At 41.8% G+C, this 26,418-nt stretch overlaps 3 protein-coding genes across 7 annotated transcripts in view; 1 reads left to right on the forward strand and 2 right to left on the reverse strand.

Annotated features, from left to right (window-relative positions):
• Positions 1-8,892, forward strand: part of atp11b (ATPase phospholipid transporting 11B) — a 49,455-nt gene extending 40,563 nt beyond the window's left edge. For 2 of the 4 annotated variants that reach the window (XM_079349578.1, XM_079349579.1), the window contains exon 30: positions 4,172-4,262. Coding sequence is in view for 1 of the 4 variants with exons in the window: in XM_079349580.1 (XP_079205706.1) it covers positions 4,172-4,253 (82 nt within the window). In the remaining 3 variants the exon portion in view is untranslated. Of the gene's footprint in view, positions 1-4,171 lie in introns of all 4 variants that reach the window. The other 2 variants (XR_013779653.1, XM_079349580.1) reach the window with 2 other exon arrangements.
• Positions 8,893-9,952: 1,060 nt separating this feature from the next.
• mccc1 (methylcrotonyl-CoA carboxylase subunit) lies at positions 9,953-19,508 on the reverse strand. The gene is made up of 19 exons (XM_079349586.1): positions 19,213-19,508; positions 18,669-18,712; positions 18,129-18,268; positions 17,910-18,005; positions 17,696-17,817; positions 17,360-17,507; positions 16,916-17,037; positions 16,697-16,808; positions 15,926-16,007; positions 15,710-15,837; positions 15,442-15,625; positions 15,135-15,244; positions 14,785-15,001; positions 14,599-14,685; positions 14,255-14,304; positions 13,716-13,853; positions 12,633-12,740; positions 11,639-11,710; positions 9,953-11,430 (listed from the first exon to the last, which is right to left on the reverse strand). Exons 1-19 carry the CDS (start codon positions 19,266-19,268, stop codon positions 11,305-11,307), a joined length of 2,142 nt encoding a protein of 713 aa, XP_079205712.1. The 5' UTR covers positions 19,269-19,508; the 3' UTR covers positions 9,953-11,304.
• Positions 19,509-19,716: 208 nt separating this feature from the next.
• On the reverse strand, positions 19,717-26,190 carry lamp3 (lysosomal associated membrane protein 3). 2 transcript variants are annotated; one of them, XM_079350925.1, is made up of 9 exons: positions 26,058-26,190; positions 24,596-24,697; positions 24,342-24,443; positions 23,706-23,816; positions 23,088-23,170; positions 22,649-22,771; positions 21,309-21,375; positions 21,050-21,220; positions 19,717-20,440 (listed from the first exon to the last, which is right to left on the reverse strand). In XM_079350925.1, the coding sequence occupies exons 1-9, from the start codon at positions 26,116-26,118 to the stop codon at positions 20,301-20,303; spliced, it is 960 nt and encodes a 319-aa protein (XP_079207051.1). In that variant the 5' UTR covers positions 26,119-26,190; the 3' UTR covers positions 19,717-20,300. The 2 variants fall into 2 exon arrangements, with proteins under 2 accessions (XP_079207051.1, XP_079207050.1); XM_079350924.1 differs by having other exon boundaries at positions 24,339-24,443.
• Between the last annotated feature and the right edge of the window lie 228 nt (positions 26,191-26,418).

Consider the following 26,418-nt stretch of genomic DNA (forward strand, 5'->3'; position numbering starts at 1 on the left):
CATCATTTTTGGGGGGGATCGTTTCGCTGTAAAGAGGAGTGCGCTTCGCAGGCTGCTCAGTCAGCGGATTCAGTGTTATTGTGTCTTTTCTACCCAAATCCCAGTGACTCAGAGGGAGTCATTGATTCATTGACCTGATCGGCCCTTTCTGCTGAGCAATCAATACCCCCTTAAACAACTTGGGACACCTCGTATTGATTACATCAGTAATGAAGACGTAGCATTCTGGTTCCCTGTGTTTGCCTTGTTGCAGGGGAACTTACACAGAGTCTGATGGTGTAGGCATGCATGTGTGTGTGTTTATGACTTAGTGTGTGTTTGAGGGACGCACTGTTCCTTCTTACTCTTCCCCTTCAGCCCCTCTGGACAACAACCTGCAGACTCTCTGTGCCTGATGGATGCAGCAGTCTCAGAGAAGAGACATAAAACTAACTGTATCAGCAATCAGCATGTTCTCTTCTTTGCCAGGCCTGAGTGCAAATGAATAACATCTAATGCATCGTCTGATCATTTACAACTCCCTCATTATTTTCACAACTGTGGTGGCTCATGTATGCACCGTAAATAATGTCATTCAGTTGTTGTCAGGATCATTGTGCTGGAAGAAAGGAAAGCTTGTCTTATTCCTTCAGGTTCAGATTACCTCTAAATGCATGATTCACTTTAGATTAATTTCTTCCTGCAGGAATGATTGATTGTTTTTCTGACCTTGGCACAAAGCAGACAATTGGATTCTTCCAGCTGAGCAAATTTGTACTCCCAGATGGACAAATGTAAACAGTGAACATGTGTAAAATGCTTTGCTTGAGTTTACTGTACACAGTGAAACAAACAACCACGATCAGCTGCTTCATCCTGGGCTGAAATCAGCTCTCCCTTTTTTTATCTGAGATCCAGCCCACATTTGGCCTTAATGCTCCAATACTGCCTCGGGGTGTCCACCCAGTCCTATATAACATGCTTAATAACTGTACTGGACTCATATAGTAAGCATATCTACCAACATGTATAGTAAGTCAAGTATTTACGTGTTCTATATCGGAAGCCCAACTGTAGCCGGCTGCTTTTCTTAGCCTGTTGTCGCCATGAATGCAGCAGGACCGGACGCCAAATAAGAAACATACCTTGATGTGAGGCTGTCCAATTACAATGACTGCTTCTCTATCCAGATGTTAAACAGATGTTTATCTAATTGGGGGGAAAAAATAAAAAATAAAGCACAGATTGTGTTGACGTCTTAGTTTCTTCTCCAGAAGATTCTTGAACATCAACAAAATGTGCGCGACGCACCTTAACAAGTGTAACACATTCTTAACAAACAGCACTTTTCAACTGTTTAGTCACCAAATCTTCCTACATGAGAAATGCCAGAACAAACCGTCTGCTTGAAGAGAATTGATTCAAAGCTGCAACATGGCTTCTTATAAATATAACCCTCTGATAGAAAGTCCATCTACGCTGACACCCTGCTCCTCCTCCTCTTCACCGAGAACACATCCTACACCAGAGAGGCTGCTGGGAGATGTAGTGTTGCCATAATTTATGGCTGTAAAAGTCTCTTTCGTCTGGATCCTGAAGCCTTCCACTGTGTGTGCTTCAGAGGAGAGGCCAACTGTGAGGGTGCGCTTGTTTTACCACCCAGTGTCTCAGGCGGGTGGGGTTTACCTGCACAGTAAAAACTCTGGCTTGTCCGCTACAGACTGAAAAACAAGAAGGCCCAGATTTGGTCTTGTTGCATGGGGGGGGGGGGGGGGGGGGGGCTTTGGTTCTTTGTATACAACGTAAACCTGTGTGTACCTGTGCCCCCTTCACACACTGTCATGTCTGTGTCTGAAATCTGCATAGTGTTGCTCAAACTCCCGGATTAATTATTCAGGTGCGGCCTCCATCGCCCCCCCCCCCCTCCCGCGCCGTGAGCGTCGTCTTTTCAGAGATCTGCCTCGTCCGTTTCTTTCACTTTGGTTCAAGTTCCCACTGGCTCACCCCCCCAAACTGTTCTGGTGCTAACATCCTCTTTGTTCAGTCATAACCTCGGGTTGCAAAGACCGTTTTAGCATCGAGATGTTGCCCTGGTAGACGGCTGAGCTCGTGATGTCGCACGTAAGAGTGCCTCTGGTCAAACCACAGTTTGACTCATATTGAAACTACCCGCATGACCCCGTCTGCCTCTTCAACGCTTGTTTTCATCTAAGGTCACGACGAGGATTATCCACAGCAGCTGACACGTCGGGATGAAGAGATATTTGAAGACGTGGAAGGACTGGTGCACGAACGTTGAAGTCTTCCTCTTGTTGTTTATTGAACCCGGTGATAGTTACTCGCACACTTGTTCTTGGGTTTGCTCGTGAGGTCGTTGTGAAGCTCAGGAGCAGCAGCCAGAAAAGAGGATGCTTGAACTCTGCTCGTCTGTGCCGCTGCTCTGAGGCACGCGCTCCGATCACTGACTCTGGATGTGCTGTGACGTGAGTCAGCATGGCGCTGCTGCTGGTTGGTTTTGTTGTGACCTTTCCCATCCAAATGTTGCAAGCCGTCAGTCTCATGTTGCATGATCGTCTTGTCGATTAGCATCTCTGGCCTTTAGTTTGAAGTTTGAGCAGTCGACAAACTGTTCAGTTGAGAAACATGTAACGACATAAGAATATAAAGGATTTATACTCGAGTATAGATGTATTTAAAGCTGTTATTTTTCTAGTAAACGTGAAGGTGTTGCATTCAGAGAAGAGTCCTTCTTATAGTGAGAGTGGATATATGAGGCAAGAATGTTTGTTGATGCTTGTTTATCATGATTTCTTTATATTATGATGATTGACTTTTATTCATCTCACCCTCTTCTTCTTCTTCCTCCTCCAACAACAAACCAGAGACAGTTTCAGTAAACATCTTCATGGTAGAGACAAAGAGAGACGAGTTTGGAGGCAGAGAACGTTCGACTCAGTGATCTCACTGATTTATTCAACCAATCAGGCAAATAAGGGATTATGATAGAGACAATAATCCTCGCCCGTTATTTCTTCACATCAGTAGGACCTAAAGTTTCCAAACTAAGGATGGAGATAATGGTGCAATGGTTAGTAGTGATAATAATGGTACTTTATTTGTTGAGCACTGTACAAGACGGGTCCAAAGTACTTCACAGAATCAATTTCAAAGAACAGAAACATCAAATGTGAAGACAGAGTTCAAACAAAAGACAAATGAAGGTAAACAAAAAAAAAAAAACAGCAGAGTTCAAATCTGCACACTCGGACCTCTAAAATAAAAAAAACATCTGTCAGTTAAAAAGGCCTGTCTGTTAATGTCAGTCTTAAAGCAGTGTTCTGTATTAGGTTCGTTTCAAACTGAGCGTGCAGCACAGTGTCTTCAAGTCCCGTTGACTCGAACCTATGAAAAGAGAGACGCTGAGATGCCCGTCAGTAGGCTCCGCCCCTCTATTGGGAGAACTCCAGGAGAAGCCAGGCTCCATACAAAGTAGATGACAGGTTTGCTCCCAAAATACAGCACCAAATAAAAATGCTTTATTGAAAAAAATCCACTCTGCTTTAATTTCCAGCCAGCCGCTTTGATTCAACATGTCGTCCCACAAAGCATATATTCTGTTATTGTTTAGGAATCAGATAAAATAACATCATCCTTAATATTCATCTCACAAACAGAGACATTCAGTGTTACAGCTGCAAAGCAGGATAACAGAAGAAACTTCACACTGTCCACAATTAAATGTAAAAAAAAACCAAAACAGCAAAAATAGTAAAAAATGATCAAATAAGAATGGAAATAAGAAGACCTGAATTACAAAAAAAGGGAAACCATCTTTAGTTTTTCCTTTTGGACAGGTGTACATAATAAATGTAACCGGTGTCTGAGATAATTGAAGACTAAAATAGAGATCCTTTTTGATATTAAATATCGATCATTCTCTGAGGTCTTTAAGTTCAGTTCACTCAAACTGAGCTTCAGGAGGAAATTCTTTTCATATTTGATCGCTAACACCACCTCACTCATTACTAACTCTCCACTCCTCCATCCCTCACTCCTCCCTGCTTCACACAAATGTGTGAACACCTGTATGTTAGTGGACGACAGCTCAGCCCCCGCCTCTCCTACAAATACACCATGGTTCCCTCAGCTGACCACAGTCCTCTAACCCTCACTCACTGCTGCCTGTTTTCAGGTCTTGGAGCGACACGGAGAACTTCTACTCCAATGATCGCAGCATCCTGACCCTGTCGCCCATCGAGGCCACCCACTGCTGACTCCCGGGGGGGGCGTCATACTCACAGCGAGAGGGGGTGGGGGCTTCCACTTCGCTATGAGTCATAATCACACCACCGCATCCCCCAGGCTCCATATTATCCACTTACTTCAGTTATAAAATCAATGTGTTCTCAGCACAGAGGGGACCTCGTGGACGATATCAAACCAAAGGACTCTGAGTTGAAAAGACGAGGAGGACATGAGATTGGACCTGCATTCGAAGGAAACGATGCAAGAAGTGAGGAGACGCTCGATGTGGTACGAAGCAACCGTGTCCGAGAACACCATCTTCACATTCAGCTGCTGCTTTCAATGAAAGAACAGATTATTTCCCAGGTACAAGAATGATCAAGCAGATATTTATTTTCTTTCTCAGCACGGTTACAACAGCTGGAATAATTACGATCCTGTTAGTCAGCTGTAGAATCAGATTGGCGATTCCTGGCAAGCTGGACCGTTTGCTTTAAACGATGGCTGACGGTCAGGCGTCAGTCCTCCTTGAAGCAATGCATCCTTAGCATTGTAAGCTAACTGAGCTGCTTTGGACTTGCTGGCACAGGACTGTGTTTTAGACTCCAGCTGCCACTAACTTACAAAAGCTCCACAAAGTCAGAGCACGGTCTACATCTCAGATAGTGTATGTTGGCGAGCAGCTAAAGCCTGAGCTTGGATGAATCTTCAGTCGTCCTCCTGATGGAAATGTCCCGTAGCTTCTGGAGCCGTGCAGACGTCTAACTCCCTCACAACTGTCCATCTACAGATTCATCTCTACAGTGGAACCAAAGAGCCCAGGACTCCGACTGGAGCATTAAAGATGTTTATTTTTGTGCCTGATTGTACAGAAGCTTATATTGTTGAGAAGACGTTTGTTATTGTGCGTGCTGCTTTCAGGCCTCTCTCTCTCTCTCTCTCCCTCCTCGGTGTGTTGCTCTGAAGGAGTCCAGACGGGCTCTGTTTAAAAAGCCATACATTTTCCAGAGGTTATATTCTAAATGGTGTAAGGTACTGCAGATTGAAGCTCTTTGAGCTCGCTCTCCTTGAATGCCTTTTCTCTCTCAGCCCGGTTAGCAGACGCATCTCAGCAGTAAAGACCTCCTCGGTACTCGGGGAATATTTTAAGGGCGACTGGATCAAATGTCCTCACCAGGTTTTAATGTCTTTGAACGTTTGAACTGGAAGAAGAAGAAAAAAAACCTCCCTCTCAGCTTCCTAAAAATATTCCCTGAGTATCCGATCAGATGATGGTACCTTTTTTTTTTCCCAGTAAGGCGAAAATGGCTTTAATGGCGAGATGCTTTTCTAAATCGCGGCTGATGCACGTCGACCCAGACAGCAGAATGTCTCTATATTTAGAGGGATCTCTATAGGAGATAAATACATTTCAGCTTCAACAGAAAGGAAACTAAAAGCAGAACATTTGCACAAATCACATATCAAAATCACCTTCTTTTTTTTCATTGCTCATCTCTCACCATTGATATCATCTGTCTTTATTCTGTTGTTGCTGTTTCTATGTTCACATTTTGACTTTGTGTGTGTGTGTCTGTGTGTGTGTGTGTGTGTGTGTCTGTGTGTCTGTCTGAGAGAGTGGTGTGTTTTCTTGTATGGCAGCCATGTTGTTTGTACATTAAGCAGCCTTGTTGTAAGCACTTGATAGATCTCAGTGGCCACATGTTTTCTGAGGTATTCAGGGTCGTGGCCAAAATACAGGTCCGATTTAAAAAGGCTCGCGCTAAAGAGTACCTCCGTTACATCCTAAACCTGGAGAGCAAAGTCTGAGTACGGTTTCTCCTGCAGCCAGATACTTCAAGCAGGTTTCTGTTGGCTGTGAAGTTTGATCGAGTCCGCTGCAGCAGACGGTTCGACCCATGTCGTCGGCGTGTGATTTTTGTATCATGTTACATCATGTTCTTACTCTGCTGCAGCACAGAAGATGTCGGCCTTTCGTTCAGTACAGTAACAGTTCACCTTTGAGTGTTCATATTAGTGCACAGACAATAATACAAAAGATCCCACTTCAAGTGGAATAATTCATTCTATTGGCTGCTTTATAGGAAATCTTTCTTTTTTTTTTTTCTTCCGTCTAAATCTTTATCTGTGGAGCTTTAATTCTGACAGTGTCAACTTAAGAGTACAGAACCTTTAGTTTATAGTACCCGGCTCGACTGTTCGCCCTCTTTTCATCGAATGAGGAAAAGTTTAGATGGTTGTTGGAAGAATTCATAAGAATCAGAAAATCTACTGCCGACACACAGTGTGACGAAGGAGCCTTTTGTTGACGTCAAATTCATGTAGAGTCCGTGCCTCTGATCACACAGGGAACATACGGAGGCATAGGATGTTTCTGTTGCCATGGTTACTGTTTAAAATCTAAGAGTCAATTCTGTTTCTGTCGGTCAACTCATGGGATATTTGTGTTTTTTTTGTTTTGTTTTCATGACGGTACATTGTTTGAAGCGTCTCTGGGCCTGTTACATCGTGTCTGTTCGTACAGATAAAAAGGAAAGTGTCTATTTATTATCTGTTTGTGTTGAATATATTTGTTACATATCAATTCAGATTTGTTGTTCTGTTCTTGGCCTGAATGCAGAAACATGTAGAGATATTTCACCTGACTTCGGACATGAAATCCGAAGAACAAACGTCTTTGTTTGACCTGAGAGCATCAGTGATACCTGTGACCTGGACTATGAGAAATAAATGTCCATTCTGCGTACTGTATTATGGTCAATCAATAACTGCCAGGGGGGAATTTTAAGATGCACTTCAGTTGAATTCTGGGAATCCTAGGATCCAGAGTTTTAGAGCTTGACTCAAACACAACCCTGTCCTCCGATTTGTTGATGAAACGTTAGAGAAAAGCAACCCTGCATTCAGGAGAGTCTCTTTAAGAATTAACCGACAAAGCTCAGATTTGATCTCTTGAACACTGAGAGCACAATGAAAGATCGACCCTGCCCGCGAAATGCTGACGACAGTCGTTTCCAAAGTGTGGAGCTCAAAGTGAGTCAGCCCTGATGTGTGTTTGAGTCTTTAACGCTTCAGCTTCAGGTAACTCCTTCGACTCTGAAACACTCATCATGGTTCTCACAAACTTCCTGGGATTTCTCACGTTTTTAATATTGATATTAAAGAGTCAACCAGAGCACATAATAGATCATGAAAATGTATAAATCAGTTTAAAGTCGTTAAATTAAACTCGGCGCCTAGTCTTAAATTAAACCGACCAAAGCAAGGCAGGAAGTAAAGGTAACATTCTGCATCGCTCCTCTCTTGAATTATTTAAAAAAAAAAAAAACACTCCAGTGTGCATCAGGATTTCCAGGATCCAGTGCTGTGACCCTGTGGAGTTATGACATGACACCACAGAGCAGGAAACCCTGCAGTGTCAGAGTGCTCTGATGCCCCCTTGTGCTCAGCTACAGAGACCCGACATGTTCAGTACAGATACATGTCATGATCATGGGAATAAATACAAACGGGGAAATAAGCATGAAAAGTTTTAGCCGAAAGAAAAAGAAAATACAGTTAATTCACTCAGCAGGAGATTAAAAATAAATCCAGATATTGATATGAAAATAAATGTTTGCAGGCAGCAGCCAATCACAGAGCAGGTTGGATGTTGATGACAGAATGTAGCAATAAAAAAATGACCTAACAACAAAATCCTTGTTGGGAAAAGTGAAGGGAAAAAAGTAACCAATCCGATCACAGCTGATATTTTCTTCTTCACACATCTTTGGATGAATCATTTTATTTCCATTTAGTTGTCATGTTTTGATGCTTTTGAAACACAGAGGTCTCGATGTTTCTGTTTTTCAGACTCTATATTCAGGTAGAGATGTTTGTGCCGATCATGTAAACAGAGCCAGCAGAAAACAGGCGCTTTCATGTGACATAAGTAACGACTCGAGTCTGCAAAGCATCGCAGCGCTGATGTCATCGAAGCTTCATCCAATTAGAGCTCAGAGTTTAGAAATGAGGCATCAGAGGAGATTACTCAACCCCACACTTTAAAATTAAATATTTGATCAGGACTCGACCACGGGTGATTGTATCATCAATCACCAGCACTGTGGACGTTTAATTAGATGGAGACAGTGAGTGCTGATAATTCTGTCTACAAGACTGATTTTAAAATGTAGCTTTCCTGCTCCTTGAAAGGCTGTTTACCTTATAAAAACAGAACATCAAATATTTGACATGTAAATGTTATTTTATCATCAACAAGCAACTTTTGATCTGATAGATGACAAAAAAAAAAAAAACTGATGTCAGTGCAGTGATGCTCCTCCACAACTCAGCCAGAAGGTTTGCAGACTTGAATCAAATTAAAGGTTTTCTTGATCAAATCATCTTAAAAGAGAAATCTTCATGAAAATGTTGTGCAGTCAGTTTTCTGCAGCTGAAGTCCTGTGACTCAGCATCGGCCTGCGAGACGCACGGAGCCGTGTGTTGAGATCATCTTTCTTCTCTCCTGTCATCAGTCAATCAGGCAGCGCCAAACGATTCATAATCCCCCATCATCACTCTTCGGTTGACTGATATGTGTCGTCGTCTGTCTGTAAATCTGTCTTATAGCTGATGTTTATGAAGATGCGATTCTATTTACGAAATAAATACATTTTTATGAAAGAATCCTTTGGAGTGTGACATCTGTTTATTTGAATGTTTTCTCTTTATTGTGTGAGAATCAAAATCCAAACATCAAAGCAGCGCTGATTAAGATTTAAAGATGAATGTAATTAAAAAGAAAAGACTTTTAATCACGATAATTACAGTGATGAAAGCATTAGTCTGGAGAGATTGTTCATGTAGATCTGAAAGCAGCTGTTAGAAAAAATCCAGTTAAAAAGTTGACATCTAAATACTTAATTAAATTAAATTGGTTGGGGGCAACAATGGATTAATCCAAAGACCCACCGTCTCTGAAGCAGGTGTGTGTGTGTGTGTGAGAGAGAGAGAGAGAGCGCTCTGGTGCACACTTTTCCACACCATTATGAAGCACTTTCTGAGTCTGCTTTTCTGCAAACTCTGCTGTGAGACTTACCCAGAGTTCATAGCGGACTTGGTGATGTTGAGCGGCCAACAGGTTTAAGGGATAAAAAGAAGCCAAGGTAATTCATTTTGTGGTTATTTAAAGCTGATTGAAGAGTTATATGGGGAATATTTGACTTGACATTTTGTTTGCTTAATGATATGAACAGTAGTAGAAAGATATCAAACTATCTTTGCTGAAGAAAGCACCAATTCATAAGAACAGAGCAGGTCAAACACCTTTATTTGTTTGAAATGATTGTGGCCCATTCCTTTTTTTATAAACTCAAGTCTTCAGACCCGAGCACTCGCTCACCGCACGCCTGACAACATTAAAGGCCGTCAGAGTTCAGGGTGGATATTTGGATCAGACCAATGAGGCGACGTCATAAACCACAAAGAGGAGAAACTTGTGCTACAAGTGTTCAAAATGTAGTTTGTGCTTCTATTATTACAGCAGACCTAATGCATGAGATAAACGGTTTATTTTGTAAATGTTTGTCTGCTTAACTTACTGAGCTCCAGATCTGCTGAAGTGTAAAGTTTGTTTTGAAATATTCGGTTAGCACATCAAACCGCTGAATCAATTAAAACATTCAAAGTGTTTCATAAATCATCTCCCCTTCAAACACTGGTTCATCAAGTACGACATGAGGCGCTGCATTCTTCGGAAATATCTTTATTACAGTATCTGACCAGTCTAATCACTTTTCTTTAAAAAAAGGAAACATCCTTCACACATCTACAAAGTGAGCAAAAGTTTTGATCGGTTTCCCTCTACAAGGCCTCGTAACACAGACGTGAGAGAGAGAGGAGAGGTCAGCAGAAACAAACCTCTGACTGACATCTCATTGAGAATAAACTTTGATTTGCTTTCATCGAAGTCAGAACCAAATATGTCCATGTACATTTAGAATCATAATAACTGGAGTGTTTTTCTGCCTCTCCTCCGTGCAGCGTAATCATGGATAATAAATCCTCTGCAGCTTCCCTCCGCCTTCTCCATGAAGAGTTTAAAATGAGTGAGGAAGGACAGACTGATCTTTCAGCACCAACAGGAAGTTTACATCAAACCTTGTTCTTCTTCAGATCACCGTCCAATGAAAGCCTGTAGCTTCTACTGTGGATCTTTATTAGTGGTGAAACAGTCGTGACAGGCAGTTTTAAATACAGACAGGTTTGATGATATTTACAAATGTTAGAGAAAAGATCTTATTAAAGACTTGAAGCTACAACGCAACTTGAGCTACATGGTTACTACTGGACAGTGATTAAAAGGTTCAAGGTTCAGTAAAGTTCCAGTCAATCTGTGAACTCTTTTCCCATCAGTAACCGGCACATTTATTTCACTCCCTCCCATATATTATTTCAATTATTTCTTCCTCTTTTATTATTAATTCTTCTGCCTCAGGTGTGCTTCATTGTTGTTGTTTTGTTGGCTCAGCTCTCCCTCCCCTCAGAACAACACTGACACACAGAATATATGAGAGAGAGAGAGAGAGAGAGAGAGAGAGAGAGAGAGAGAGAGAGAGAGAGAGAGAGAGAGAGAGAGAGAGAGAGAGAGAGAGAGAGAGAGAGAGAGAGAGAGAGAGAGAGAGAGAGAGAGAGAGAGAGAGAGAGAGAGAGAGAGAGAGAGAGAGAGAGAGAGAGAGAGAGAGACCTGCGAACCTCGACAACGTCAGAGCCAAACCTTCCTATTTTCAAACAAAGAAACACGCGACAAAGAAAAGCAGAAACAAACTACACTTCTGAAATAATCAAAGTAAAAGGCAATAAGTTGATCTGTTAAAGGCGACTGTACATCAGAGATCTCTGCCAGCCTTTACACTGCTCAAAGGTCACTGGGACTGTTTGACCTTTCGAAATGCATTCTGGGGTCAAAAGGTGTTCTTAATCATTCCACGCTGAAGCAGCCTAACCTCCAAACATCAATCACGCGCTGAACACCAGCCTACATGGAAGTTGCAGCTCTCTCCTGGCGGTCAGTGTACGTCTATGTGTGTGTGTGTCTGTTTACTGGCTGCTCCCCCCCTCCCCCTCCTCCTCCAGTTCAACCAGAGCTGCGTGCCGATTGGCCTGAGAGCCCTCGCTGAAGAAAACCTTCTTGATCACACCAGATTTGGGCGCCCGGATGGTGTGCTGCAGAGACAACGGGAAAAACAACTTTACTACCAAACGCAGGGGTTCAGAGTGTGTGTGTGTGTGTGTGTGTGTGTGTGTGTGTGTGTGTGTGTGTGTGTGTGTGCGTGTGTGTGCGTGTGTGTGTGGTTCAATGTGTAGTGTGCGTTTACTCCTGTGTTAAACCAACGAAGGTTTGAAGGTGTGTGTGCCAGCAGGAGTCCCTCACCTCCATCTTCATGGCGATCATGACCATCAGAGGGTCTCCTACAGCCACCGTGTCTCCGACCTTCACCAGCACCTGCACACAAAGAACACACTGAGTCCTTTCACACATTACCAGGAAGTTACAGCACGTTTCAACGACCGTCTTTATTATAGGCTGCGAGGCCATCTTCAAATTATCTCCAGTGGTTCAACATATGACAGTCGATAATTATAATAACACTGGCTGCCTGAACATGGCAGGTAAACAAAAGGTACACTCGGCTGTCTCTACAGTTTAACTCACTGAAGCATGTAGTCACGCTCCTTTCAGAGAGTCCAACGTTTCAGCTGGAGGGCATTTTCTTTTTTTCTATTTCATGTTTTACTTTAAAGGACCAACATATAAGATTTTTAAAGAATTCAATCATAAAATCATCATCGGACATTAAGGATCATGTTATGTCGAATGTTCTCATTTGCTTCTCCCTGTTAGACAGGAAGGGGGCGGGGTCTCCTGAGGTCAAATGTAAAAAAAAAAAATTAAAAAAAAAGACGCAGAAGTAGCAGACACAGCAACGCCTTCCACTGCGCGACGCTTTTAATGAGAATATCTGCCTTCATGTCAACGCATCCACACGAGAGCGGAGAACAGAACATAACACGTAATGAAGCCGTTTCATTTTGTGCACGGAGATCCACACAGTCAGCTCCTCCGGCAAATATCAGGAGAATTTTTTTTTTTTTTTTGCGAGTGTGAAAGTTAACGTAATGCGCCCCGAAGAATCCGAACGACAGAGGTGTTGTAATTACATGTCAAGTCTAAAAGATGACTTCCCTGTAACCAGGCTAACCTGTAAGCTCTGATGGTGATGATGTCAATGGATGAGATAGTCGATAGCTCATTCACAGCATTCTGTTTTGACGTGTGAGATCACCTCGTGCTCACACCTCCCCCCTGTTTTAAATTCATTTAGACTTTGACAAACAAACGGCAGGATTGAGCTGAGCAGGCTCACCTTCTCGATGGTGCCGGTCATGGGGGCCACGGCTCCTCCCTGAGCGCCCGAGCCGCTCACACCAGCCAGATACTTGGGCACAGGCACCGACACTTCAGAGCTTCCCTCCTGCAGAGAGATGCGAGCACGTCAGAAACCGAAGTGACAGTTAACTGGCAGCCGAGGTAAGAGGATCTGACCCGTCTTTAATTTCCCGTGATGTCAGAGACGGCGAGTGTTTGTCCCCGGCCACCAGTCTTAAAGATGAAAGGCACTAAAGATGAGAAATGAGGACAGTTTGAGCAGCTCCAGGGGAACTGCAGGTCTGGATACATGAACAGTAAACAGGAAGCGATGCATCGTGAAGAAATTCACGTTTTATATGATTCCTGAGGAAAATACAGACAGGGGCTCAATGTTAATGACTTTGATGGAGTCCCTGAAATCTTACACTTCACTGCAGGTGAACACTAACCTTACACTTAACAGACATTTAACCATGATTCACTTTATTCATAGAGAAACAACCGAGTTAACTAAATGACTTCACAAGATCAGCTAAATAAAACCATGAAATCATTATTTATCAGGAGAACTTTCAAAATAAAACTAATTGAATTCAATATTTCAGTCTCAGCTTTCTGGATGTGATGTTCACTGTTCTGTTTCGTCCTTCGAGTTATTGGAAAATTTCTGAAATAAGCCAACTGATAAAGATGTGGGAGATCACTTTTCTGCACTTTTTATTCACCAGCGTCAGCAGTTAAAGGAGATCTTTTATATTCTTCCAGTCAGTCTGTGACACCTACAGAGCAGTGCTGCACGATGTGGAGCACAAACGCCTCCTCATTCATCTGATACTGGCGTCAGTCGAAACCCTTCTTTCATCCTCGGCCTGATACGCTTCATATCAGCGTCTGTCTCTTTAAGACCCCCCCTACATGCCACTTTCCTCTGATTAGCCAGCTCTGTGCGGCCGTCGCAGGGAGATCTGACCAATGTCCTTGAAAGAGCTGCCAGGGCGGGCAGGTTGTCCTAACGTCTCCTCCGGAGCAGCCGGGGTTTCAAAAAGGATACATGTGGCGTGTGTTGTTCCTGACGTACCGTGGAGAACAGGTGCACTGTGTTGTCCAGGATCACCAGTTTGGGACGAGACTTGACTCCGTTGACTGAACAGTGCAGGAACGATGCTCCGCCCTCTTCCTCCACCTCTCCAGTCACGTGGTACGTCTCCTGTCCAATCTGAGAGAAGACATGTATTCATGATAAACGTGAAAGAGACAGAGACAGAGACAGAGACAGAGACAGAGACAGAGACAGAGACAGACACACACACACACACACACACACACACACACACACACACACACACACACACACACACACACACACACACACACACACACACACACACACACACACACACACACACACACACACACACACACACACACACACACACACACACACACACACACACACACACACACCTGGTGCTTAAAAAGTTTGTTGGAATTCATCGGCAGTTCAAAAGAATCAATGGCGCCACCGTGTGGACGACAATCAGAACGCCTATATACCTCAAACACTCAACATGAAACAAACTCATGAGGAAATGAAAGGGGGTCATTCACTTTGTTCACCTGCATCGAGTAGCTTCCATCGTTGTTGTAAACGACGACCACGTCCACTTCTAGAGACACAAACGACAGATTTATTTGTCACTTCTTAATCAAATCTGAAGACAGTTTTGTGACATATTCTCTTTCAGTGTGAAGACGACAGATTAAGAGACGACGGGATGAATCAGTTAAACGTGCATTAATATGAAGCCCCGTCAGAACTGTGATCTGGAGTCTCTGATGAAAAGCCTGTGGTGTGTTAAAGTCGACAAGAACCCTGAGTTCTATCATAAGGTTCTTAATGTTCCTTCTTCTGCTGTGATTCTTCTTGTTTACACTAGGGGGCGGTAAAGCTTCCTTCTTACTTTTGTCTCCCACTTGAAGCGTCATGTTTCGGTGAAACTGAATGTTGCTTCTCCACCCGCTGCTGGAGCCAAACGGGGAGAAGGGGTCTGAAAAAAACAACACACAGCCCGTACGCTTAGTGAACTGGGACTCTTTCATCTCATATCTGCTGGAATCTATTGAGCCTGATTAGGAAGGTGTCTCACCAGTGGACGTCCGTGTGAACTCCTGTGTGTCTTTCCTCTCCTGCAGCACCAGGCCCAGAGCCGCCTGACAGATCGTCGACCCAGAGGGGGCTGTGGGAGTGGGGAAGAGGTCGGCGTAGTGCTGAGGGATGAAGCTGGTGGTCACGTTGCCGGCCTCAAACTCCGGGTGAGCAGACAGACTCAGCAAAAAGTCAATATTAGTGTTTAGTCCCACGATCTGAAGACAGAAAGGAGGCAAAAGAACGTCAAGAAACCGAACCAACAACTACTGTTCAATCCTAGAAATCAGATGTCACGTGAATTCAGAAGTTCAGGTTCAGTCAGATGTCTTCTGACAGTTTATATCTTACGTTGTACTGTCGTAAGCAGTACCGCAGCTTCTTTAAAGCAGCTGATCTATCTTCTCCCCACACCACCAGCTTGGCGATCATCGGGTCATAATGTGCCGACACCTCGTCCCCTGAAACACAAAAAAAATGTCTTTTTACATGATGGGATTTTAGACGTTTTTTGATAATGTCCTTTAATACATTTAGCTCATTTCAATTCAGTGGTGTTGAGTTAGTTAATAGATCAACACTCATCAGCTCTGTGGAGGAGCTCAATGCTTGGATTCTGCTCTGAGTGGGAGATCTCAGTGTGGTCTCGACCCCCTACCTTCCCGGACTCCGGTCTCGATGCGCGTGTGTTGGTCTGCTGGGGGGGTGGAGAGATGCAGCAGAGGCCCCGCCCCTGGCAAGAAGTCGTTGTTCGGGTCTTCTGCATAAATACGTGCCTCAAACGAGTGTCCACTAAGTATGATGTCATCCTGGAGAAGAGGCAGGCGCTCCCCTGCTGCCACCTGGAGGAGACGAGGACAAAACAAGAACCATCAGTGTGACTGAGTAAAGAAGTGTAGATTGATGAAAGGTTCTTTTCTCCTCACCCTGAGCTGCCACTCCACCAGGTCGGTTCCAGTGATCATCTCAGAGACCGGATGTTCCACCTGCAGCCGCGTGTTCATCTCCATGAAGTAAAAGTTGTGCTGTGCGTCCATAATGAACTCCACCGTACCTACAGAGGAGGATTTACCAACACAATGTCACTCCTGTGTGCTGGGTCTGAAACTCTGTGCGTGTGCGTGAGTGCTCCGAGGTCTCACCTGCACCTACGTAGTTCACGGCCTTAGCTGCTTTGACTGCTGCCTCTCCGAGTTTCCTTCGAACATCAGCAATAATGTCAGGCTGAAAAATGAAAAGACAAGTGAATCAATTCAAATTAAGAGAGAAATAAGAAATATATATGTATATATATATATAGTCAAAACAAGGAGTTCAACAGTCCCAGAACACTCTGCCACGTTTTCACCTCATGTGAACTTGTCTTAACGCTAGTTTGACCCTGATGACGGCCACAAGCCAAAACGCATACAAGTGTTGCTGCAGCATTTTGACATTTCCACTTTTAGCTTCAAAACTGTGAGTCTGAAAATCGACTTTTTACATTGATCTCAATAAAGAAACGACTTTATGACATGACCCATTTATTGGTTTATACTTTTCTCTTGAACAGTCCACCTTAACGACAAAGAGAAGATTTCTCTATGAAGCTCTTCAGCTTTGTGTGTCATAAAATAATTGTCATAATGTCAAATGTCATAATTTCATTTAGCCGTTTTCACACATGCAATGCTGAAAATGATCTAGATAATGGCTGCTCATCATGTGCTCCTCACAAAGGGAGACTGTCCCTGTCAGACGGGGGGGGGGGAGAAATTCAGCATAAAGTCTGAGTAAATAATATGTCTGGTGCGTTCACGCGTACAGCTCCTCCAGCAAACATCAGGAGCTTTTGAAGAGTTTTCTGTCAGTGTGAAAGCACTATGAGTCTTTTATACGACAATAAATCCATGTGACCGTCCTTCCTCTCTTACCCCTGGTGCTTCCTCAATGATCTTCTGATGTCTCCTCTGGACGCTGCAGTCTCTCTCAAACAGGTAAACTGCGTTACCGTGCATGTCACCGAACACCTGAACCTCCACATGCCTACAGGAGAGGAGAAACAGAAAAGAGGTAAGCGGGAGAAAAAAAAACATGGATGAAGGTGGCAGGGCTGCTTGCTCGGCAGTATCAACAGACTGAATGCGTTTTACCTGGGATCCTCTACAAACTTCTCAACCAGCATGACATCATCATTGAAGGACTTTCTGGCTTCCCTTCTTGCAGACTCCAACTGCTCCAAGAAGTCGGACTCTGACCGCGCAATACGCATCCCCTAAACACACACACACACACACACACACACACACACACACACACACACACACACACACACACACACACACACACACACACACACACACACACACACACACACACACACACACACACACACACACACACACACACACACACACACACACACACACACACACACACACACACACACACACACACACACACACACACACACACACACACACACACACACACACACACACACACACACACACACACACACACACACACACACGGTTATTTTATGCTCCAGTGAGTTTCCTGGTCAGAGTTATCAAGGCTCTTCTTAACGCTCTCACCTTGCCTCCTCCTCCACGGACCGCTTTAATCATAACTGGGAATCCTATCTGGGTGGCCTCTGCCTGCAGTCTCTCGTTTGATTGGTCTTCTCCGTGGTAACCGCCAATGATTGGCACCCCAGCAGCTGACATGATGTGTTTGGATGTGCTGCAGAAGAAGACACATGCATGAAAAACGATCGCTCTATCCCAACCTGGTTTTTTTTCTGCTGCAGAAACACAAACATTCTCCCTGACACATTAGTTTATCTAATGTTGATTTTAGACCTGTCTGATGTAGATTTGGGACATTCAAGGAATATTCATGTGTATTGTTTGTATTTAAAGGCGAGTTACCTTTTGATGCCCATGTCTCTGATGGCAGAGGACGGTGGTCCAATAAAAATGATACCTTCCTGTTTACAGGCCTCTGCAAACTCTGTGTTTTCTGACAGGAAGCCGTAACCAGGGTGGACAGCCTACACACACACACACACACACATTTCTTTCAGCTGGATTCATAAAAAATTACCAAAAAGTGAATGAATAAGTTATTAAATAAACATCTCACATGTGATCCAGACCGTTTGGCCACTTCTAAAACTTTCTCCATCGAGAGGTAACTCTGCTGGGAGGGCGGCGGGCCGATGTGGTACGCTTCGTCTGCCTGAAAAGTAAGAAAAGAGAAAACACAACGTAAGCAACACATTATCTGGGCGTGAACAGAGACAAAAGACTGAGTCACAAAACAGTCAAAGTTCTATTAAAGGCTGAAATAAGGAGATCTCACCATGGCCACGTGCATGGAGTCCCTGTCTGCGTCACTGTAAACAGCCACAGAGCGGACGCCCATTTTCTTTGCCGTGCGCATCACACGACATGCAATCTCTCCACGATTGGCAATCAACACCTTTTCTATCCTTCCCACCCCTTGACATGACAAAACACAAACTCCACTTAACCACAGTTATAACTCTTCACCCTGTGATGAATTCAAACTAAATATGCACATCGTTTGTATATTTTCTCTTCTTCTTATGGCTGATGCAAACAGACGGACAGAGGGGTAAACTCAACTTTAACTTTATTTGTCCCCGAAGGGCGTTTATACGGTGCAGCAAGACAGTACAAGGACAGCAAACAAGACAAAGAACAAAAGTACAGAAGCATTCAAAAATGGAAAAAAAAGCAAGAGGCACCGACTACAGTGAGAGGAACAAAAGTCAAGTACAAACTCCACTCATAAAGATTCAAGAAAGCATCCACAGGTCAGACTTAGAACAGATCCATTAGATGTTTTTATACTGAGATGAACATTTACTCCACTCACCTCCTGACACAAGCCTCACACCTCTTCTGGACCATGACACTTTTCTGTGGAGAACAACAACAACAAAAAACAACTTCAACAACTATTACTATCATCAGTACATTTTAATACAAAAAGCGTCATTAAAAAAAATATATGTTTGCTCCCTTATAAATCCAGAACAGTGTCAGTGTTGAACCAGCCATGTTAGCTGATAGTTTGCTACCTTTATTTAACCTTGCTCAACTTTTATCCGATTCATCGGCTCGTCCAGGAGGGAAATCCTTTAAATCAAGTCTTTGACATCAGCAGGAACATGATGCGTTTCTTAGCACGTCTACACATATCAGCACCACTAGAAACTTCACAATAAGACGTGTTGCATTGAAAGATACAGAAGTACCTGTGAGGTTAGCTCGGACTTCAGCTAGCATTAACACAGGTCGGATCAAACTTGACAGCAATAATTAAAATAAATGTCAAACAAAAAGCTGGTCTGTGGAGGATAATGAGGGAAGGGGTGTCCTGTTTTCAGATGGGATTGCAGTAGCGGTGATGTACTCACTGTGTAAATATCCTCAGACCCTGCAGAGTTGGGAAACTCAGGATGACTGCTGCCATAGCTACAAGCTGCTGAAGAAGCTAGCTGCTTAGCTGTAGCCTTAGCAGCTGAGGAGAAAAAAGGCGAAGTGACAAATGACTAGTCAGGTCATATAAAAGCTGTCAGTTCCGCTTTGAATCCAGAGAAACACTTAGTAAAAACAACAGAAAAATAATGTGGGACTCAAAAATCACAAACTTACACAGTAGAAAACGTTTCTATTTGACACGCTAGTACATTTCTGTATCATCAATTATGATCTTTCCGAGGACTCGTCGTTTTTCGACAGCCAATAAGAAAGAAGAAAATGGAGGTGTGGAAGAAAATGCAGTTACTAAGAATCACCAGCAGAGGGCGATACTTCACCTTTAATCATGATGTGATTTTTAGCTATAAAAAATACACTCAGTCAGAACATTTAAATACAACTCGTTTTATTTAAAAACCAAACAAAACAGGAAACTTACTTTCAAAGCAATTCAGATGAATTGGACACCTAAATGTGTTACACCTATAGAACATTCATTGTAACACTTTTGAGTTCTGCATCACATTTTAACGACTTATCATTACTATATTTTGTTCAAAAAACACAGAGGCCAATAATCAACAACCAAGCAAATCTCATTGATGAGGCAAATTAATGATGTGAGTTTGAAGGTCATACCATCAGCTCTAGCAGACAGTTGTATTCCCCCATGTAACCTCTTGAGGTGGTGCCTTTTTTACATAAAGCCTGTTTCCCTTTTATCAAATAACTGTTCATCATGAATTTAATCATATTGTTTCAAAAATACACAAAAAATGATAACTGAATAGAATTGCCAAGAAAATGGGAGATAGAAAATAAAACATTTTAAAACACCATTGTTTGCTTTTATTATCAAATATGTTCTCCAACCTTTGTTTATTTTTGGAAGAATCCCAGGCAGGAAAAAAAACATCAATTCAAGTATAGGAGGGAAGTTTTGACAAAGCTTTTGTAACTGTCACAAAAGAGATCTTAAATCATTTTTGAGCAGGAATACATCTCCATCAAGTTTCACTGGAGCTCACAGACTGCTGTAACCTTCTGTCCGGCGGTCTCTAATGATCAGGAAGGTTATCACAACGATCAAAATGATACACACCACTACGGCACCGATGACGATGGGGATGACTCGCTTGTAAAAGTCAGCCCAACACTCCACATCTGAAACATAAGACGGTAGGAGGGAGATGGAGGGAGAAAAGGAGTAAATTAAAGGGGGAAAGGGTATCAAGTTATTAGAAAAACACATCCATGTCATTTTTGACATGCAGATATGAATGTTGTTCTTGGAATTAGTCTATTTGTTGCATCCTTATAGTTTAGGCCTGAAGTGCAGACTGAAATCCATGGCCTTCATTTTTTAAGTTGTAAGTGTTATTAGATATTTCTTACAGTATTTTTCAGAAACAGGCTCAAAATATCAAGTTTGTTATAGAAGATATAATAATAATTACTTTTGCTTGTATTCATTTTAGATTTTGCACATTAGATGTGTTTGTCATGAGTTTGCACTTGGTTTTCACACAAGAGACTCAGCATAGAAACAACTACAAACTCTAGCTTAGATTATAGACTATCCTGTACAAATGTTGACTAACTTTACAGTGAACATATTGTCATAGAGTCTTCAAAAAACTGTGAAATTAAAAAGAGTTTTAGTGGCATACTATTGTGATTCCAGTTCTAAACCTACAGGATAAGCCTAATTGCACTGTTTTGAAAAAGGATAGTTACCCCTATTTGTTTAATGCTAACAATCAGGTCAGATACCTTTTCCAAACTCTCCTTTGTTCAGAGTGAAGGCCTGCATCTGCAGAGGAACCAGTTTGATGTTCATCTGAGACGACATCAGGAACAGAGTCTCAGACATGCACTTGTAGCTATTTCCTGAAGTCGTTGTAAACAGAGCTTCATGGTTCATCAGACCATTGTAAGTCTTATCTTTAAGGAGGAAAGTAAGACAGGGAAATGTGTTAATGTTTGCAGTTTTAGCACTGGATATGTGTTATGTGCCCTTCTGTGGTCTTACTTGCACATTTATTGCAGACAGGGTTCAGATGAGCCTTCACCTTAACGACAGAGAAGCAATCTTTGTTCTGGGGAGGAAACACAGACAGACACAGAATGAAGCTGATTCTTACATCCTGGGATGCTAAACAGACAGTTAGTGAATGAATCTTTTATCTACAGAGGAAGCTCTTTGAATTTGCCCTTAACCAACAGAAGGAAGTTGAGTTTTTATGATAAAAACTTGAATTTGGAATCCTCATTTCTTCTTCTTTTTTCTCTTCATCTTCGTTCTAGACTAATGCTTTAATTTGTGATCATGCATAAAGTTCATAAACTGCACATTTAAGGAAAACACATTACATCAAGTCCATGAATTCTTAAACATTTCTGCAGACTCTCACTGGATATTTGTACTAATCTTGTTTTTCTTTTTATGCAAATCCAAACTTTTGGCTTGTACCTTGGCTATTATTGCTCAACTATTGAACTGCACTTCATCCTGTTGGTTTAATTAGTCAGCTGATGTTGGCAATATGATGTAATCTTCTGTGTTGTGGACCTGTCTCCTCTGCAGTCACATTCCACTTTTTTGTAGAGGAGAAAGTGAATATTGTGAATATTTTGCATTCCGCACACATACAGTACGCTGTATGATGTTAACGTATGACTTCTACTAAACACTATTTTACATTATTTACTTAAAGTAAATGATCAAAACATAATATAGTCATTGTGCTGTGAAATGTTTATCTTTTATCTATGGTAACACTTTTCAGCTCATTTAAAGTGCTTTTAAACAAGATGCTTAAACAAACCTGCAAGGTTTCACAAAACAGGATTAGGGATTACGTGTGAGTGCATGCACAGGTCTGGTTGTTGAATTCTGTTCATTGTTTGATGTTATTTCTGTTTGATATAGTCTGCTATTTCATATGAAATGTTTTTTTATGCAGCAGTCTTTACCAGGAATCAAAAGAGAGCGCTAAGTGGGAATATCTCAAATCAATTGAGAAAAAAAAAATGCATTTAGCTCAACAAAACACGTTTTTTTTTTTCTCAAACCACAAAGAGGGACTTTCATTCTTCTGTTTTACTGAACCAAGCTTCTTTTTTTTTTTTAATTCCTAATACTATCAGAAAGTTGTAGAGAAGTGAAAAGTAGAACATTTGGCTGTCAGGTGTAGTGTTCAGGTGAAGTACAAAGCTGCAGGAAGTGCACACTCTCAAGTCAAGTGCACATACCTCAAATGCCTGCTGAGGTACAAAAGTGAAGGTTGAACACATTCAGTTGCACTGCATCCCTTCCTCTCCTACATTCTCACAGAGATGATTTTTAGTTTATTTGTTAAATGTTTGTACCTTTGTGAAGTAAAATTGCAGACTGGCAGCATTGTCTGGCAGAGTGAGGCTGAGGAGAGCAGTTTCTTTGTCACAGTAACCGCTGATTTTGACCCTGGACGGGTCAAGGTTCAAGTACCAGGTCTGCAGAAAACACAGCAGAGAGAAAAGTTACTTCAAAGCAATAGACAGCATCACAAGTCAGTAGACCTTATTAATGTGTTTGATTTACTTTGCCTAAATGTGCCTGTATTTCCACCCGTCAATCTTAGTGCTAGAGACTGTTCCCATGTCTGTTTTAAAAAGAGCTGATGCTTCTCACAGTTTAAACAGTAAAACCAAATAATAACACCTCACATATAAATGCTGACAGACTGAATGCTGATGTGCACTTTTTGCAAATTGTGCTGAAAAGGAAAAAAAAAATGAACACACTGCTGACCCATTCACAGCCACTAACCTTCTTTTCGATGATAATGTACTCCACTCCCATCTTAGCTTTGATGCATGGTATCCCAGCAAGATTCCTTAGCGTGTAGCTACCTGTGCACAACATACACACATCGACACACACAACAAATAGCAACTGTAATATAAGCAACACATTTCACACAGTTACAAAACATTTTCTCAAATTGTGTCCCTTGATTCGTTTCTAGGTCTCGTTTGACAAAAACATGCCGAAAATAGAACCTAACGTAATGATACATGTGCATGAGTTATAATTTACTGTGAGCGTAAGGCAACCTAATTTTCCTCATTTCATCTCAGTCATTAAACTACAGTTTAAACCGTCTGATCCAACTTATTTTCAGTTTGAAATAAAACAGCTTTCACAGCCTTAAATTAAAAAGGTATTGCCAACCATCTTCAAAAAGCCAACCAGTATGAGAGCTGACAGCAACCACAGGCATCGTCTTCAACAACGATTCAAATGATTGACTTTTATTAGTTAGCTTTTATTCTCTGTAGTGCATCTTACCTTTGATTCTATCACTACGGGGGACATCTTTGAGTTTAAAATAAGTGGGTCAGAGAATGTTTGTAACATCTTGCTATGTTGTGTAGATGTGTATACCTATATAGGGGATGGATTCAGAGGGCTGAAGGACCGGGTGGTAGATGTGACTGTCATAAGGAAACTCAGAGTCAGATAGAGGCTGGATGGAGCTGCTGTTTCCCTGAACAACTGGTGGAGAAAGAAACATGTAAATACAACAATAAATTATTTCAATTGGAACTCAACAAAATGGATTTGATAGGAAACTCATGCCTCATTGCACTCTTAAAAAGAGAAAAGGTTAAAAGGGGTCAGTAATGACCAGGTTAAATTCAGTAAGTACTAGTGGGATTATGGCGGATTGTTTGACCCAGTGTTGGTAATATTTCTATTTTTTGTTGCATTGCCGTTTAAAAAATAAATATATAAATATAAATATATATATATTTATACTATTTGTCTCATTTTGTAAAATAAATTGTGAAAGAGTTGTATCGTGAGCTCAGCATTGTGAATGAGTTGAGTGAATCCATACATCCCTATTCATCACTGATTTCTATCACAGATGTTTTTCTGGACATATCTCGGGAATCAAACTGGACATGTGTACTAATGTAATATTTTGGACTTCTTGTGCAAATAGGCAACAGAAGGAGGTGCATTTACGCACTGGTTGTTTTTTTTGGTGAAAACATCTGGGATTGTGTGTACCACTTAAAGGGATCTCTTCAACAGAGTTGTAGATCTGAGCCTCAGTGGTCACGTTGAAGTCGGAGTCAGCCTTGTCAGAGCTGCTGTTTCCTTGGACTGGAATACCTTGGGGAGAAGGAGACATCACCAGTATGTTACATTTACAAGAAACAATACAACTCTCAAAAGAGCAAAGGCTCTGTTTGACTCCTTCTACAATAACTGTGTCACAAAAAAATCTGCTTTAAAGCATTTTTGGATGTTTCGTAGGTTTTTACCTTTTGGAGGGATCTCCTCAACAGAGTTGTAGATTTGAGCCTCAGTGTTCAGTTCAGAGCTGGAATCAAGCTGCAAGCTGTTGTTCCCCTGGAGGTGAACACCTGAAGGGGGAAGAGACACGTCTATTTTAACAAATCAGCTAGTAACACTGTAAATCCTTTTGTAGTTTAACCCACTCAGAGTTGATGTACTAACAGGGTGGGTTTAGTGGCAAAACTAATTCTTTACACCAAACAATTTAAACCAGTGTTTTTGGTATTTTCACATTTCTAAACTGGTTACTGGATCAAAAGCTTTCGTGTTGGGTGGGTTCCTACCAGCCATGAACACTAAACAAGAAAACTGGTAGGATAAGATAGGCAATGCAACATAATACAGTACAATAAGATACCGTAGAATACAATTGACAATACTGTAAAATGCCCTGCCATACATGATCCACTTTATCGTTGTAATATGGAACATGAAGAACAGAGTGGAAGAGTTGATGCACATAACTGCAACCTCAGGTTGTTATACTGATATCATACTCTTACTTGGCAATTCTGCTTTAATTCATCATTTAAGGTGAAAGAGGTTTTCTGTGCATCAATGTCTGTAATGCAATTAATGAGCTCCAACTTCATCATATTCACTATCAGAGCACAATGAACAGGGGATTTGTACACAGTGATCCTGTTTTGTTGATTACGTCCCATACAGGCTGCATAACTGCATATTTCTAGGGGATCCAACCAGAGATGTGTATTCACTAAGCGAAGCAATGTAAAACTTTTGGCTTGTAACTGAGCTATTGTGTCTCAACACAGAGTGTGTTTCCTATAGTACACTTTATCCACTCTGGTTATCTGCTGATACTGAATGACAGATGACAGGGCTGCATCATACATTGATTATAAGGCAGGACCAACCTAAATGATATTTAAGCTTAGTGTTAAATCCTTCCTTTGTTTCATTCCTTTTAATTCTGTATATAATTAAATCATGTGCACTGCTGTAGTATCCCTCTTTGCAAATCTGCCAAAGACTTAACAGATTTTTGGAATAACAGATGATGCAATACTTTTAAGGCCAACAGGAAGAAACATAAATTTTGTTCCAACCTTTGTTCACTTTGCAGCAAAACAACCCGGTTACATACATAAATGGTCTACTGCATTCATCGTGATTCTAAGCATTGTCATATCTGCAGCACCTAACCACGTCATGAAGGAGATGGAACGGTTGAGACCACAACAGACCACTGAAGCGAGAAATCGTGTTTAGTAAAGGAAACCAGAGTCCACATACACCAGGTAGAAGACAATAAACAATAAAAAAAAAGAACAGCAGCATTAAGACACAATGTAATGCAACTACTACAAGTCTCCTTAAATAAAAAATAAAGTTACAGAGAAAAGACAAAGAAATAGTTTAGAGATCCCCTTCTAACAGGGGAAACACAAATATCATCAAACTTACTGGGAAGAACAGCAGCCAAGAAGAAGAGAAGCCATCCACCTGTTTGATCCACCAGCATCATAGTTTGTAGAGTAGAGAACAACGAAGCAGAGGGGAATAAATCTAAAGTACACAATGATTAGTGGAGTTTGAGTGCTGCAGCTGTGGTTGGACTTGTAAATGTGAAAGAGTATTACACCTAAGTGACCCGTGCAGAGGAAGTGAAGTGTCGCAGGGGGCGGGCTGACTATGTCAGCACTGAAGTGGCACCTCTGATGGAAACTTAGTGTCAGTTAAACTGACTAACAAAACAACATATTCTTACACTACTTAAACTTTGGATTACACATTCATTAAAAAAAAAAACATTTTAAACATTTAC

Source organism: Symphodus melops (assembly GCF_947650265.1).
Source record: "Symphodus melops genome assembly, chromosome: 8".
In the NCBI taxonomy this organism is placed as follows: domain Eukaryota; kingdom Metazoa; phylum Chordata; class Actinopteri; order Labriformes; family Labridae; genus Symphodus; species Symphodus melops.